This window comes from Nesoenas mayeri (genome assembly GCF_963082525.1).
Source record: "Nesoenas mayeri genome assembly, chromosome: 3".
NCBI lineage: Eukaryota > Metazoa > Chordata > Aves > Columbiformes > Columbidae > Nesoenas > Nesoenas mayeri.
This window is the reverse complement of record NC_137544.1, coordinates 82,943,784-82,960,767: the sequence shown is the minus strand read 5'-3', so window position 1 is coordinate 82,960,767 and position 16,984 is coordinate 82,943,784. Positions and strand designations below refer to the sequence as shown.

Below are 16,984 nucleotides of genomic sequence, written 5' to 3'. Positions count from 1 at the left end.
CTGCAGCCTCTGACGAAGGTGAATAGTGGGGGAAACTGAGCAGAGCAGGAGTGCTATGGGCTCTAAAAATCCCTGCTTTAGTTACTGTGTGTATGGTATTCTTTGAATATCATTTTATCTATGTCATCCTTCATATGCTGGGGTTGGGAGTGACATAAAGATGGTCCCAGGATCATGAAGATATAACTTCATACATGGGAAAAAAAACCAAACCAAACCAAAAACTCCACAAACAAACAAAACAAACAAAACCACATGTAAAAACAGGTACATGAGGTCATTTGTTGTGTAAGTGGGTCAAAACCTTCCCCTGGTTTGCCATTATTTGACTCTGCAATTATAGCTCTGGCTTGTCTCTGCTATAAAAGTTTGCTGCTTAAGAACAGACACAGAATATTCTCTTACACTGTTTCAAGCATCACTATATATAATGCTTGTAGACAAGTTTGCTAAAGTTCCTAAATTTTTAAGCCAAATGACAAAGGTATACAACCTTTCAGGCCAGTACTTGTGGCTACTTTACCTAGTTTCATTTCTTATGTTGAAAGAGATCAGCAAAGAAAATATTTCTATGCACTTGTCTGTAGTAAGGCCTGGGTGTGTCCATGGTTGGTGGAATGGTGGTGGTGCAGTTAGCAAAGCAACTACAGAGACTCAACTCATGCTCCAGCAAAGCCCTAACTAGACCACCTCTCTGAAGGACCTGGGGCACTTGTGAGACATTGTTATCTAGTGGCTTTCCTTCCCATCTTACTTGCTAGGTCACATGTGGCAGGTGACAGAGGGTCACATATCCAAGTGCTCATCCCAGTGTTACTCCTGCATGGCCCAGAGGGGTCTTGTGGTTAGTTTGACCAGTGGCCCTGGTCCATTCATTGTACCAGAGTTGGTGGCATTGCAGCATTCAGTACTCCCCAGTTTTTGTTGCCTATAACTGGGGAGAATTGTGGCCTGATACAGCTTGATCCTCTTAATCACGTGAAAAACTGAATTATCCTTGTAAGTTGTACGTGTATGTCTGTGTTTCTTTGAGACAGTAAGAATGGACATCATTGCATACATATAGTAAAACCCTCTTCATTAAACGAGATAGCATTTTCAAAATACTTTTAGATAAGCATGAACAAAATACAATATTACTCTTGAAATCCAGTTATTTCAAAAGACTAGTGTGTTAATGATCTTTTTTATCCCCTCTCCATTAATACTTGAAAGGTTGTTGCATTTGCAAAGAGCAAGTTTTGATCCACTGGTAACATTCAGTTAGCCATTAGAATAGGATTTGTTGGAGACAGAATAGAAGTTAGTAATGACTGTCTAATCAGGGAATGGAATATAAACCAAAAAATTTGAGTGCCCAAACACAGGACTTCAATAGTGCCATCAGAAACAGCAAGTACTTGAGGGCATACTCACAATCCTTACATAGCTGCCAAAAAAGTGGTATTTTGGCAAACAAGACTCCAATATCAAGCACACTGGTAAAACCGTAGATCACTGTTGGATCATTCATTAACAATTGCAGACAGTGTTAAAAATGGCTATAGTACTCAGGGGACGGAAGGAAGCAACAACTCAGAGATAACTTCCGTTTCAAAGAGCATGTTGCCCAACATTTAGACCAGGGCTGTCAAATGCATTTTCAGCAGGAGCCACATCAGCCTGTCAGTTGCCTTCAAAGGGCCAAATAGAATTTTAGGACTGTGTCCATGTAACTACTCCTACATTTATACAGTCCTAAAATTACATTCGGCCCCTTGAAGGCAACCACCAGGCTGATGTGGCCCCTAGTGAAAATGAGTTTGACACCCCTGATTTAGGCAATATGCAAAGTGAATAGATATGTAAGCATAAGGTGTAGGTGTAGTATAAGGTCACGCATAGTGTACCACTTTCAAGTACAATTACTACGCACAGATAAATGAAAGTTCGTTTTCTCCAATCTAACGTACTCGCAATCTCGGGTTAAAAATATTCACTTTGCTGCTTCAGTAGGGAAATTTAGCAATACTAACCAAGCTTGGAATGGCCAAAGCAGAACACGCAGCCATCTGCACCATTGACCACAGACTGGATCACCTCAGCCACAGTCCCAGCGCATACTTCAGCCTGTCACAGGTATTAAAATAAATAAATAAATAAACAAACAAACAAATAAATAAATAAATAAAATTATCCATAATAAGGAAAAATCAATCGAGTACTTTCACTGGAAAATGGTCATAATGTCATCAGTGCTCCTGCTGAAGTATCAAGAAGTCTAATCCCGCTTGTCTCATTCATGTGACCTATGCTGTTGATGTGAGTGACATTACTTGTGTAAGCACAGGAAGGAGGACTTTGCTTCGTGGCAACTAAGTTTCATCTGCTGAAACATCAACTCAAACAAAATACACATTCTCTAAGAAGATGTGGCTGGTTTGTTAGAACTGCCTGTTTAGGGGACTTTAAAATAGATTTTTTATTTAAAAATAATAAAATACTGAGGAATTTTTACAGGCTCTATTATTTGCCCAATTATGGACAGAGTTCAAGTTCACTAGCAGGTGGGTAAGGAACATAAGGTGAACAAGTAGCCTCTTTGGTATTAGCTAGGTGACATTTCTTAATTTTTCTCTACGTTATTAGGAGTCTTCTTAGCTTTCAGCAGCATAGGCTCCATACCGAAGCCTGTCGCAATATTTTAAGAAGTACAAAACACAAATTCACCCTGGGCATTCTTAGATTTAAGGTTCAAGCAGGCTGAATGGTCTACAGTGCTTCTGTAGCAACTGCCTATCAATGGTGGGTGAAACTAAACCAGAATTTGCAGTTTAGACTTTCATGTGAAGCACTTCATATTTGATAATAAATCATGTAAATTCATAGGTATTTCTAGACTATCACTTTAATAGTAAATGAAATGGGCCAGTAAATGGGCTGTTACCAGGCCAGCCCTTGAACTGCATCCAGGCATAAGTATGGGAGGTGCCAGCTGCCTGGACCAGAACTAGGGCAGGGACTGACCTCATGATACAATCATATGACGGTGCTTTAGCTGGCCCTGTGTCATAGTTCTGTTTAGTTTATAAGTACAGAAACAGCCTTAAAGTACTGGTTTCTAATTATACTTTGCAATGCTACTTTACTCTTCTACTCTCATCCTCATGACATTTGGGTAACACATTTCATCAAACCAAAGAAGTCTAATTAAAATAAGAAATCTGAACTTATACATATGAATAAAGACTTGTGGACCAAAATCACCATCCTCTTATTGTAAACCATGCAATAGAACACTGCATAAATAATCCTTGACTTCTTAGTGAATTGAGGACTGCATTAGAGAACTGCAGATCTTATCAGATCACTATGTGCAGCAAATAATAAGATTTTATAATATACAATAACTTGTTGATATTGAGGATTTGCCTACTAGGCACCATTTAGCACGTTTATTGCATGTATAATTTTAGGAGCAATTATTTACAGTAAAGAATAATGAAAACACACAATTATCAAGATACAATTTAATAAACTGATTTCATTGTTGATTATATTCATGGGCCAAATTCAGCCCTGGTCTAACTCCATGAAAGCACTACCGTTGTAGCTAAACTAAATCTGGCTCTGGTGCATGTTATTGTTTAGATAACTATTGTGATCATACATTACATACCTGTGATGCATCTTGGGGGAAAACTGCATCAAAAGCAAACATCTTGGGTGGAACCTGGTTGCCCCTTTTCTGGAAAACATTCTGGCCTCCACATGCCAACGGGTCATACAGCGTGATTTGCTTCTTACGGGGGTCAACTTTTAAGAAAGAGCTGGACTCAGACGTGTCTCTGCCAAGTGTGGAAGAAATGCGCACCATGACTTTGACCTGTCAGCAAACACACAAAAAGAGGACTGCATCTGATTAGTCTGTTGGATGCTCTAGACTGGTATGCTGAATGAACTTTCCGGTTACACTCAACTAAATCATACTTGGTTGCTGTTGCTAGTGTCTCAGTGGAAGTCAGTGAAGACACAGGAATTATTATAGGCAGAATGTGGTATAAAATACACAGTGAATAAAGCTAGAATTCATTTTCATCTACTTGTGTAGCAACTTAGGTATTTAGAATTACAAAGTACATCATGGTGTTTTAGTGTCGATATTAGGCAAGTACAGTGATGACGTATTACATCACCTTGTCTTACTCTCAATATAAATTGAAAATTAACTGTACCCCAGTGGCCCAATTAAGAAATCTGAAAGGTAATCTAGACTGCTAAGGTATCAGAACTGCTGCGGTTTCTACAAAACGGTCTGATCAATAAAAGCACATAAAAGCCAGATCTGTAATTTACACCTTTCCGATCGTACGCCAAATGCAAAAAGATGATGTGCTCGGTTTCAAGTGTCATCATCAAAGAGTCGTGAAAAGGGCCCTGTTTTAATGGTCAGAGTTTGAAATTATCATCAAGGGAGAGGAATGTAATAAGCGCTAAAAGATTTGTTAAAACATGTTAGCTCACAACTCATTAAATGGCTACATAATAAGATGTTATTCCTAAGACAAAAATACATCTTCATGGCTTTAATGAGATTCTACTGCATCCTTGGCCCAGCTAGTAAGTAATTTAGATGTAAGTAAAGCTGATGACAATCCATCTGGCTTTAGTTCTCCCCACAAATTCACTACATGCAGACACATGAGTTCCTGAACTTTACAAGGCAAACATCACCTTTCTGCCCGCTCCTGCCTCAAGCCACACCTGCACACACTTTGTCCTCGAGTAGACTGGCTTTCACACCAACCAAACAGAACTTTTATCTTGATGCTCCTTAACTGTATGACACTTATACCAAACCCACTCACAGCTAGCATGCAAGTGACCACAAACGGTCACCTCAGCACAGGGTGGGTGCAGGCTGGAATGGCAGATGCACCCTGGGAGGAGGTTGTAGCCCTAAAAGTTAGACAACAGTGAAGTTCCTGTCAGCCTCACTGACACTGGTGCTATTTGTACGCAGATCTCATTTCATGTTGGCCTGAGCTCATCCTACATGGAAATAAATCAGCTGCTTTGAGAGGTAAAATCTTGGCAAATTCATTTTTGACACAACTCCTTTGAAGGCAACAGAATAAGACCAGAGATTAATTAGGATTATTCAGGATGTTTGACATGTTTTCTCTACATGTCCATGAGTCAAAGTGGTAATTTGACTCCACATATTTTAACCTGGGAAAACATGTCATTAGATGGTGAAATAGTCACAAATCTGCGCACATGATTTCAATTTTACAGCATTAGTTGAGGAAAAGAGGAGAAATACAGCTTGGGCGTGAATGGGTTGCCTCCTCAACTGCTCAGCTGAGCTGTTTATGAAATCTAACCTCTAACTGGAAAAAAATTACTTCCAATATTTTGTCAAAGGCATTCTTTCAAACCCAACCCTAAGCAGAGCTGATTTCTACTGAGGAGAAGGGCAGCCCACACCCTTGCTCAGTCCAGATGAACGAGGCAAGGCTTGAATGTTTATTCCGGCCCTAGGACTCCTGGCAGCTCAGAAGGGAGGCACAAGTGAAGTTAGCAAGGAAGGGTAAGAACACAGCACTGAATCCTAGAGCAGCAGGGAAACAAAGAGTAATATCAGTACTGATCTGATATCCTGTTTTCAACTTTGGATGCCTTTGCTTTTTTCTACTGTCTCCTACATTTTTAAACAGATGCCAATGTCAAAAGGATTAATAAATGTGATTCTTCAACTACTTTAAATAAAATATTGTTCTGCTTTAGGAAACTATTTTCCTATAAGTTTACATGTATGAATCAATGTCCTCCAGACCCTTGATCCTTTTGTGCAAAGGAAAGTCAACTGAATGCCTTGAGGGCTAAGTTTCTTTGGGTTTTGGAGAATGGATATTGCGTGAAATTTAACAACCCTTCACATACAGACAGTTTAAGAGCCCTTTTTAGCCTCAAACTGTATGGGCATTCAGTTTTAACTTCAGCCATACTACTTCTATTACAGTCCTGATTTCAACCTGTTCACACAAAATCAGATTAATACCTGTCACTTCTTACTGAAGTAATACTGCAAATCCTCCTAACTTCCAACAGCTATAGTGATAGGGGCTGAGGCATCAGGTTTCTCTTTCTCTGGAGTAAAAGACCAATTTAACTGAAATCCTAAAAGTTTACAAGCATCAGATAAGCTGAATGAACTCCTGTAAAGAAAGAGCTCATCTCAGAAGTCCCAGGAGTTGTCTAACAGTATACATTTTCTGACCATTTGGCTCCTCAACTCTGGCAAATACAGACATTTCTTAAGAAAAATACTGCTGTTGCCATGAACCTTTGTATTTCCTGTGCATTGGGGATTTTTGTTTTGAGACTTAATAGTTCACAGAATCATGAATCACTTAGGTTGGAAAAGATTAAGATCATCAAGTCCAACTGTTAACCTGACACCACCATGTCCTTAAGCACCATGCCTACACAGAATCATAGACTCATTTAGCATGGAAAAGACCATGTTCGCGTGTGTTAGAGCAGAGGAATATCATATGGTTCCATGTGGGTATCCTGGTAGCTGGACCACTTCTTGCTCTGAAGACAGTTTGCAGCTGTCATGAAGATGTCTGTGCACCCTAGCACAGCTTGTCATGGGTGATTCCTCTCACCTCACTTCAGAGCAGCCTGCAGGAACTGCCTCCCTCTGAGCCAGTTGTCTGACCCTTTTGTAGACAAAGGAGAGAAGCAGGCACTTCCAGCACTTAATTCAGGTCGTCTGTTTTATAGACCTGCTTTCCAGATAAGATGAGTTGCACTCCATCAGTGCTTGGTGCTTTCTCTGTACCACCACAAATATCTTAAATGATTACCTGAGATGTAGGTGCCTACATTGTAAGCTGTCTAAAGTTATTCTTTTTGCTGTAAGCATCATAAAAATGCTTTTCCTGAGCAGCACAGCCCCTGAGCCAAATTAAGTAGCACACACAAATCTGTGCGGCAGTTTTCAGCAAAAACCACATGCTAACAAAAATAAAGATGGGTGCATGAGTGTGATGAACCCTAAACACAAGTAGTAGCAATTGATTATTTGAACTCATCTGTTAGTTTGTAGACCCTTTTAGGACTGTATAAATGTAGGAGTATTTATGTTTATACAGTCCTAAAACTACATTTGGCCCTTTGGAGGCAACCACGAGGCTGACATGGCCCCTGGTGAAAATGAGTTTGACACTACTGCCCTAGAGTATTCTCCCAGTCCAGTCTCACATCAGTGTAACTCTTTCAAATTACTCTTGATTTACATTATATTAATTGAGAAGACAATTAGATTCTGGCTGTGCAAAACACATATCCACTAAATGCCATGGGAGCTGTGACTATAGCAAAAACCCAACAAGCAGGCAAGACACAAGCAAACTTCAGTCCTGAGAAACACACATGGGGATTCAGAGAACTGCATGCGTAACTGTGGCACAATAAACTAGGGAGAACAAAACAAATTATAAAACATCTGAGCTAGATGTATCTTCTGAGGAAGCAGGCAGGCTTTTGGTCTGGGACTCCCAGTGCTAGGAGCCCTCTGAATGGCTGTGCCTCAGATGCGGTACAATTGTGAACTAGTGATGCAATCTCTGTTTCACTCTCCACACTTGTACAACAGGCTGAGTTGCAGCTCGCTTCACTGTGAGCACATGGATACTTTCAGCCATTACTGGGCTCAAAGGACTGGCAGTTGCCATTGGGTAAGCACTCCATTATTAAACATTATTATGCACGTAACCTAAACCAAGGATTCCTGCAAAACATTTCCCAATAGTGGTTGCGACAAGAGTAAATCAACTTAGCTACAGCAGTAGAAGTGATGGGAGACCACAGCCTCCTGCTTTGCCATTTCACAGTCCTTCATGCAATTTATGGCAGGGAAAGGCTCAGAATCCATGCTGGCCCCTGCAATCCATGGTGGGAAGCAGTGCAAGAACGTAACTCAGCCAGCTATGGCATAGCACAGGAATCTAATTGACTTAAAATACTTCAGTTCAACTTAAGAAACATACAGGCTGAAGATTACAGTTCTGCTCTGGGGAAGGCAGAAATAAAGTATGGTTAATTTGAAAAACAAAAACCAATGAAGTTTAAGAACTCTAATAATTTATGCCTGCAATTTATATTTAAATAAACTATAAATTAAACTTCTTCTTATAAAGAAGAAAGCAGGTTTTCTGCTTCACTTCCTATGTGTCATTACTCCTTTAGTCCAATGCTACAGTTTCCCACTAATCTCTTGTAATTGAAGGGTTTAAGAGATACCACTTGCGATTAATGGGACCACTCAGTCTGCCAGAAATTCTTATTTGAATCCCAGCGATCAGGTCTTGGCAGCGCCCAGCTTTACAAGCACCTCTGACTGTTTCTATGGGGAAACACAAAAGCAGTCTCTTCAGACATGCACTGTTGGTAAAACAACCAACCTGGCCCTAATTTTGATCTAATTTTACACTCATGCAAATCTGGCTGAACTCAGCAAGAATTAGCCCAGCTTAAGAGTGGAGAGGGAGAATAAAAGAGAAGGCCACTTGCTCTGTGTGATTATTGTGCCTCTTCTAGGATATAACTTCACCTCTTAGTTCTGCTCATGCTGGAAGCATTTTTTAATAAGTTTTCTCCTGTGAGGTCACAGGATTGCATTCGACAACCATTCAATCCAACAGGGCCCCCACGTGCTTCTCTGGATTTCAGTTCCTGCCTACAAAGATTTTTTTCTGTTACCAAATGAGTTTTACAGTCACTGAATTTCACAATATTACTCTTGATGTGCAATTCCATCAATGGAAGTACAATCAGAGCTGCACTGTTTAGGTTTCCTCAAGACAGTTGGTTTTTTTTTTTATTTCTGTATACGTATTTTATACATACATATGTGTGTATATTTATATTATATACTTTTAAAAAATGCATATACCTTTTCTGAATATATATAAAAATGTAATGTAAATACATTTTTCACAGATTTATCTCTAAATTGTAATTACTGGCACTGAAGAGTTCCTTCATGGGTATCATTCAGTAGCATCAAGGGAAGATACAGGGTAATTGCTATAATATCACTATGCTTCTGTACTGTAAAAATAAGCACAGACCTTTTAATCAGCTCTCTTACAATTTCAACTGTCTGAACTGTGTTCCTTTGCCTTCTCCTTTTTTATCTAGTGCATCGCCATATACACATCAACTATTTATTGAAGAGGAAATTTGCTAATTGCAGGGTTTTCCCCAGCTAAACTCAATTTGTGACCTACCATGGACCTTTTGTTACATTCTCACTCTTGTGCAGCAGGACAAAGGATCAGCACACTCTGCAAAGTAGAAGCGGTGCCGTAGGGAAAAAGAGAAAGCAAGAGCCCAGCCCCAGCCACCGACACCCCCGTGTCTCCTGTGCCCGCAGGGGTCTGTCTGGAGGAGCGGCAGTGAAAAGAGCATGGAAGGTGGGACACATGTGAGCTGTGTCAAATCTGCATCAAACACGGATAACTGCAGACAGAGGCTGGAATGAAGCAACACAAGCAATAGGAGATTGACACTGGGGATATTATCACTTCCTTCTACTCCTGCCTGTAAGATTTCGTTTGGGGTTCATTTATCTAATTACTGCAGGGACAGGGCTAGACAGCTGTTGCTTTGGGCACTGCGCTTGCCTTTATGAGCTGCTTTCCCCATCAATCATTTGAGCAGGATGTCTGGGAGACGTGTGCTGGGCAGTGGTGGGAGGCAGGAGCTGCGGCGCAGTCAGGGGCGAGCCGGGCCAGCCGGGGCTATGGAGCTGTATTAGCACTCCATCAATGTAACAGCAATCACCGGCTGCGGGAACAGCCTTAGTGGAGGTTAATGAAGAGTGCGGTTTGTAATTTCTCACTGTTACAGTTGTAAATAATGGTGGCAGGCGTGCATTGGTGCTGTAGCCAGCCACAAAATACAGCAGCATGAGAAAATCCGTGACTTCTCAAACACTTTTTCATGATGGGTGCAAAGGCAGGAGCCTTTCTATAGTGCCAAGAGGATGTAGAAACAGTTTGTTAAGCATTTTAAAGGATCTTTCTTACAGATCGTGAGACAATTAACTGGTCATGCTAATATGAAATCTAGGTGGACAAAACAAACAGACTGAGCCAGAATGAGACAGATACGGAATTGTACGAGTCGACATTGTTTTAATGAAAGTCTCCTGGTCACATCTGAGAAAACAAAACACAACACCTTGGGTAAATTACGGCAGTGTAAGCTGGTCAGGAAGCATGTGGTCAGGAGCATTCTCTCTTTCTGTTTTCACAAAGCTAAGTCTTGTAGGTTTCAGTGCTTCATTTTAGTATAAATTAGAAAACACTCAGGCCTGATCACTCAGGATTATTGTGGAAATGGATGTTCCTGCTACTGCTGATTTGGAAAACCAGTGAAAACAACTGAAAAAGCAAAACCATTAGTGTTGGCAGGTCTCACTGTTTCTTTCCTGTGTAATTGCTAAAACTTTACCAGCTCATCAACCTCATCCTATAGAGCACTTAAACTAATTTGCACTTGTAGCAATGATGGGAGGCAGTGCAAGTGCACTGTACCCAAACACCAACCATATTATTCAAAGACTTTGCCCTTATCAGGATTGTACCCTTCTTCAATTGGAGGAAAAGTAAATTCAGTAAAATCTGGTGTGAAATATGTGAAATGTGCTCAGGTCATAGGCCATGGCTCAGTGACCTCTTGTCTTGTTTGTGTCAGCAGTAGCTTTGAGTTTTGTCACTGTAATTTGGTACGGTTGAAAGACAGTGCTGAGTATCAGCACTGAAAGCAGCATCTACATGGGCCCAGTCCCTCTGCTGTCATATTGCTACTTCAGCATTTACTAGATTAACATAAGGCATTGCAACTTTATTCTGTTCTTTAAAAAAATAGATAATGAAAAAGCAATTAGAATAATCCTGTCATGCAAACAATCTTTCTCTAAGTTTCCTGACACGCAAACAGACTGTGTGTCCCTGCTTTTCCTTTTGTTTCCTTCCGATCTCTCTGAGGGAAATCTGCACTTCAGACCTGCATGGCTGGGCAGTCTGCATGTTGCCTCAAGCAGAAGGCGGATTTTTCCCAGCTTCTGATACTCTCCACATAGCCACACATGCAACCACAGAAGTGCATCTGCATTTATGATGGGGTCAACAACAGTCTACCTCAGGTCATGTGTGGGGATGAAATTTCAGCGCTTTTTTTGGTATAATATCTTTAAACATCGTTGTTAGTGGTATTTTCATATGAATTGACCAAACCAAAACTGCCTTCAGCAACGCCAGCCACCATGAACAACATGGGATCAGCTAGCAAATCCTGTGTTGCCCGCAGTGGATCTGCAGATATGTAAGCATGCACCTACTGGTATAGTCAGCAGATGTCTTACTTAGGCCTCTAATACACCACTGCAAAGGTTTGTTCTGCTTCTCTCACGCTGATAAGAACTTATTTTTCTGCACTGAGTAGCAAGTACAGTTGGCTACCATGAATTTCAAGATCTTCCTTTGCATCAGATGCCTTTACCTTCCAAAATCAAACAATTATTTTTATTCACTTCAGTGACATTTTAGAGTAGAGAGTTCCCCTTTCCTCTTTCGCTGGTTGATGCAATTTTATATCTAAAGACCCTTTTGAAAAAGTATCTATCTAGTTTAAGGCAAAAACTGTTCCCTGGCACAGAATGACCAGCATCCTTTCCTGTAATGCTCATCTTCTGCTATGGCATGGCAACAGTTCTTTGTCCATGCTAATTTAAAAGCCAATGCCTGTACTTGTTTGGGAGAGCAGTCTAGAGGCCCAACACCGTGCCAGGTACACTATGAACAATGCAGGAGTATGGACAATTTAGTGCCAGTGCCCAGAACGTTTCCTACTCCTCTTTACCTTATAGTCTGTACTGGTGTTAGCTGAGATGATAGTTAATTTTCTTCATAGTACCTAGTATGAGGCTGTGTTTCTGATTTGCACTGAAAACAGCGTTGATAACAGAGGAATGTTTTAGTCATTGCTGAGCAGCGCTAACACAAAGTCAAGGCCTTTTCTGCTTCTCACACCACCCCACCAGTGAGTAGGGTGGGGGTGCACAAGAAGTTGGGAGAGGGCACAGCTGGGATAGCTGACTCCAACCAACCAAAGGGACGTTCCACACTGTGTGACATCATGCTCAGCAATAAAAGCTGGAGGAAGATTTAGGAATAGGGGAAAACTTGAGTTTTGGCATTTGTCTTCCCAAGTAACTGCTACATGTGATGGAGCCTTGCTGTCCTGGAATTGGCTGCACACCTGCCTGCCCATGGGAACACACTGAATGAATTCCTTGTTTTGCTTTGCTTGTGTGCACATCTTTTGCTGTATCTATTAAACTGACTTTAGCCTAACCCACAGGTGTTCACACTTTTACCCTTCTGATTGTCTCCCCCATCCCACCAGAGGGGAACGAGCAAGAAGCCATGTGGGGCTCAGCTGCCTACCAGGATTAAACCACAGCATAGTCCCAGCCACAGAACATTGCACAGCGTGGCCATGTTTTCCATTCTTTCCATTTCCATACATGAAACTCAGGTGGTACAGTAGCGGTCTCCCAAGCATGTGTTGTGCCATATGTTGCTCTGTTCATATTCCAGCCTGACTTGGCATCAACAGATCTTACAGACAGATCCACAAAACCCAGGAAATACATTTGTGGCATCACCGAGGCAAGCCTCCTTAAAGGAACTTCTCTGCTATCATAATTGATGACAAGGCTGCCATCGTTCTTGCTGACTGCACGAGGTTGCCATGAGCCATCAGGGGGAAGTGAGCCAGCAGTGGTGATTTACTTGGTTCATTCTCATAGGCCATGCTCATATCTTGCTGAGGTACAGAAAGACTGAAGATGACTTTACTTCAGTAATTCCAAGTTTCCTATTAGAAACCTGCCCGTCCAGCAAAACATGACTCTACTGCCTCAGCTGCCACAAGGACTGCTGTTGTTAGAAAGTAGTAGCAATATCAACAGTAGCAATATCTCAAGCACATTCATTGATAATTATGTCTGATATATTACTTCTAAGAGCCTGAGTTTCCCTTTTTGTGAAGCTGTGAAAAAGGTGCATAAGATGCAGCTTGGTAAATTTAAGCAGGCAGGTCATCTCATCCTTAATTAGAGAAAGGGTGGCACTGAGGGCTTCGTATTATACATTCTCAGGAGAACAGGAACTCCCAGATGAACAAGGCTCTCTGTTTTTGTCTAAGGAAACAAGAATTTCTATGGAAAGAATGCAGATAAAAGACAAAGTTTCCTTTATGTGCGTCTTTGAGATGTCTTTTCAGTGCTACAGAAACAAAGGATATAAAGGTATTGCATGGAAGATGTATAATCACAATAGTAAGCTTTTCCATTATTTATAAAGATGATCTCCATGACTGCATACAAAAGAAGGTTCCCCAGTCTGCCCATAGCAGTGTATGGAATAGCACCATAAATAATGAGTAGCAATGCAATCAGATAAGAAGGATTTACATGATTTAAGGCAAGCCAGAAGAAGTGACAAATTGCAGTTTAATGCAGATAAGTGTGGAAAAAGATGTGTTAGGCTTTGGAGTGGCAGTTGGTAATGACAGCCAGTAAATAAAAGGGATAGTTCATGGTACTGATGAGGAAAAAGATTTGAGAATTCATGGGGAGGAAAATAATTTCAAAGAAAGCAATGGACTACATTTCTAAAGAGATTCTATATAAATGGAAGGAGGTAAAATTATCATATTAGGCAGTATAGGTGAGATATCTAACATGTGCTTGGGTTTTCAGAGGAGAAATACAGTCTTCAGAAAGAGAGTATAACCAGCCTCCGATACTATATGTTGCATGAAACAAACAGCAGGGACTTCAAGGATTAGAGGCTAGATACTTTAGTGAGAAACTTAATACATGATAACGTCTCTGAATTCAGCAATAATTCCTTATTTACCTGCAAGTATATGAGATGAGAATCTGATCTTAGTTAGGAATAACCACCAACAAATTGAAACTTGAAAAAGAAGGAAACAATAAAACCTGGATCCAAGCAATGACAGGATTTATATTGTTAGTGAACCTTTCATCTGAAGATCCTACAGGGCTTTGAAAAGGCTTCTGACAGGATTAAGACATACATTTACAATTATGCTCATTTTTCAACTGCAGAAATAAGGCATAAAGAAATCATTTAAGATCCCAGGAAAGGCTTGCTTTACCTAAACAGATTACCTGACCTCTACTTCTCCCCTTACTTATCCTATAACTGTGAGTTGTAATGTTTACAGGGGGCATAAACCTGACATTGTTCTTTTCTGTTGTATCCTATTTAATACTACCTGAATGCTTCTATCTCTGGCATTGGTACAGGGAGGCACAACAACTGCAGAGCCCTAGCAGCCTGCCACTTAGAATTAATGAGATCCATTCATAATGCTATATATTATCTCTAGCTAAAAATGCATTTGTTGAGCTTGAACAGAAATCTGTGGATTTTTATGCTGGGCTTGATTCCGCATGTGTCTGAAACAAACAGGGTTATTTTATTGTGCCTGGGACAAGAGAATAGAAGAAAAAACCATACAAGATGCATCTCTAAGTTCACGTAATCTCACCTCCAACAGTGAGCTAACAGTCTGCCTTGTGAGTCTCCCACCATGGTGGGCTGCACAGATGTCTCACTGGTCCCCTTCAAACTGTGCTTTGCCAGTACCCACATGGCTCACATGCCACTTGCATTCTACCAAGACACAAAGTATGAGGAACTTATGCTGTCAGGGAAGAGTTGCAGGCTCCCATGAGCCAACTTGTAGTCTGAATCAAGTCTACAGCCCATGGGGGACACTGTTGGGTTTGGGCATATTTATAGCGCCATTTGCGGGATGTTGTCACTCCCTTTGGGGGTGGGGAGAGGAGTGCCCCTGAAAGGTCTCCCCTGAGACCTTTCGTGAACATTACATGAAGCTGCCTTTCCCAGCTCTGTCAGAACCTGTTGTTGAGGCTCTGGCTGCTTGTCCTGCCTCAGCTTTTTTTTTTTTTTTTCTTAAATGCCTTCATCAGTCCTAATATTAAATTGCTTTCTGACCAGTAGCGAACACTGTATTGTGATTTTCAGTAGCCTCTAGAAGACACTACAACCTGACTCTTACCCCCAAAGGACTGTAAATCCAAGGAAGTCATCTGTCTGAGCAAATTTGTTCCTAAAAGCTGGGGATCAACAAACACAGCCTCTGGGGGTACAAGAATACTCTTACTTACTTGGAAAAATCCAAAGACATCTTAGCTAAGTCTGCTCTGCTGGTACAAATGATCTCTGTGTTGTACTCTGCAATACTGGTTCCTGGGCATGTGTCTGACTCCAGGTACAGTGCAGCTTGTCTCCACTGCATCCTGTGTTCCCAGGGGAAGAAACACGGGTATGCAGGCAAGGAGGACAGCACAGCGTGCTTGGCACCAATCCTGGTCTGTCTGATCACAGGACCAACATATCAGGGCTGTAACGCTTTCCTGTGGTTTTGGTTTGTTTTTTTTTTCTTCAGTACTGAACATGACTAGCTAAATAACAGAAGCGAAATGATACCAAATCAGAGACCAATAAAAAAGATACAAAGAAAACTAAACAGGAGTCCCCAGGGGAGAACTAAATTGAAATAGTACTTTGACAAATGAAACTCACCTCATGTCACAGCAAGCCACTAGCTTCTTTTATCCTCAACTGTAGCATACAGCATAATATTGCTAGTGACCCTCTTCCTTGACAAATGCAACTCTATAGCAATGAGAAACAGCCAACGAACTGCCCATCTGCCTAGTGACCCCTACCACTAATGATTTCACCCACTGCTTGCTGCCTTGTTAAATGCTGTAAGAAATAATGGCAGTGCTTGTGAAGAGAAGAGGTAACCAACCACTTGTCCTAGAAAGAATAACCAGTGCTTGCTAGTAGTCTTTGTACTTGCCCTCAGCTGTAACTCTGCAGTCTTAATTCAGGCAAAATTCCCAACGTCTTCAACCTCAACTGCCATTTCCTGATTTTTGAGCACTTAACCATGCAACCTTAGCATTCCTTTAGCGTTGCTGTTCATCAACAGAATAATTCATTATGTTGTGTGTAGTTTAGGGACTGGGTAATTCTTTCTAGCAAGTAGCAGCCTTAAACAAATGGCACCTGATCAATAATGCAGAATTCAACATTTGATAATAAATAAAAAGCCATTTTCATGAGGGGTGTCTGTAGGAAATGTCAAAACCATTTATCAAGGGTCCAGGCTGATAGCCTGCAGCTGCTGTCCACAAGAACTATAAAAATGAACTTAGTTGAGTCCTGCAAATATGTTTTTTTGTCCTGAGTGTAATTAGCTCTTTCCATGACCAAAACACAAAATAAGGGCTTATTGAGTATGAATTAAATGGTCATTACCAGAGCCTTTTTAAAGCAAAACTGTGCCATAATAGTACTTTGTCCCTAAGCTGCTAGTTATACAGGATTATTTCATCTTGGTTTCCAGGTGCACCTTTAAAACAATCCTCATTGTAACTCTAGAAAGGGTGATCTGCTTAACACAAATGCTTAACACAAAAAAACCACAAATGCTTAACACAAAAATGCATTTGTATTTGGGTTTCAAAACTTCAGATTGACAAAGCAATTGGACAAACATTACAAACCAAGACAATGGTAAACTCTTTATTTCTTCCCGATATCTAGTTCAGGCATGTGTCAAAAGAGCAAGTCGGTTTGAGTGGTTTGGAATGCTTTTACATTTCTTAATAAATGATCGAACAGAGAAGCACAGGGCAACTCCAGCTCCTTCACTGACAATTCACATCCAGCGGTAAATAGGGTAGCAACAGTTAACAGCTATAATGACCACCAAAAAATATAAGCAAGATAATGAAAACAGAGGTTTGATGAAGTCCACTTCAGCCCTGCATGGCTTAAAAAACTTC

The 16,984-nt window shown here is 40.9% G+C and overlaps 1 protein-coding gene across 1 annotated transcript in view; it reads right to left on the bottom strand.

Moving 5' to 3' along the window:
• KIF26B (kinesin family member 26B) overlaps positions 1 to 16,984 on the bottom strand; it is a gene marked incomplete at both ends in the record, with an annotated part of 294,143 nt that overhangs the window by 58,319 nt on the left and 218,840 nt on the right. Inside the window, 2 exons of the mRNA XM_080342992.1 lie at positions 2,016 to 2,109; positions 3,659 to 3,865. Coding sequence (XP_080199118.1) covers positions 2,016 to 2,109; positions 3,659 to 3,865 — 301 coding nt within the window. The remainder of the gene's footprint in view (positions 1 to 2,015; positions 2,110 to 3,658; positions 3,866 to 16,984) is intronic.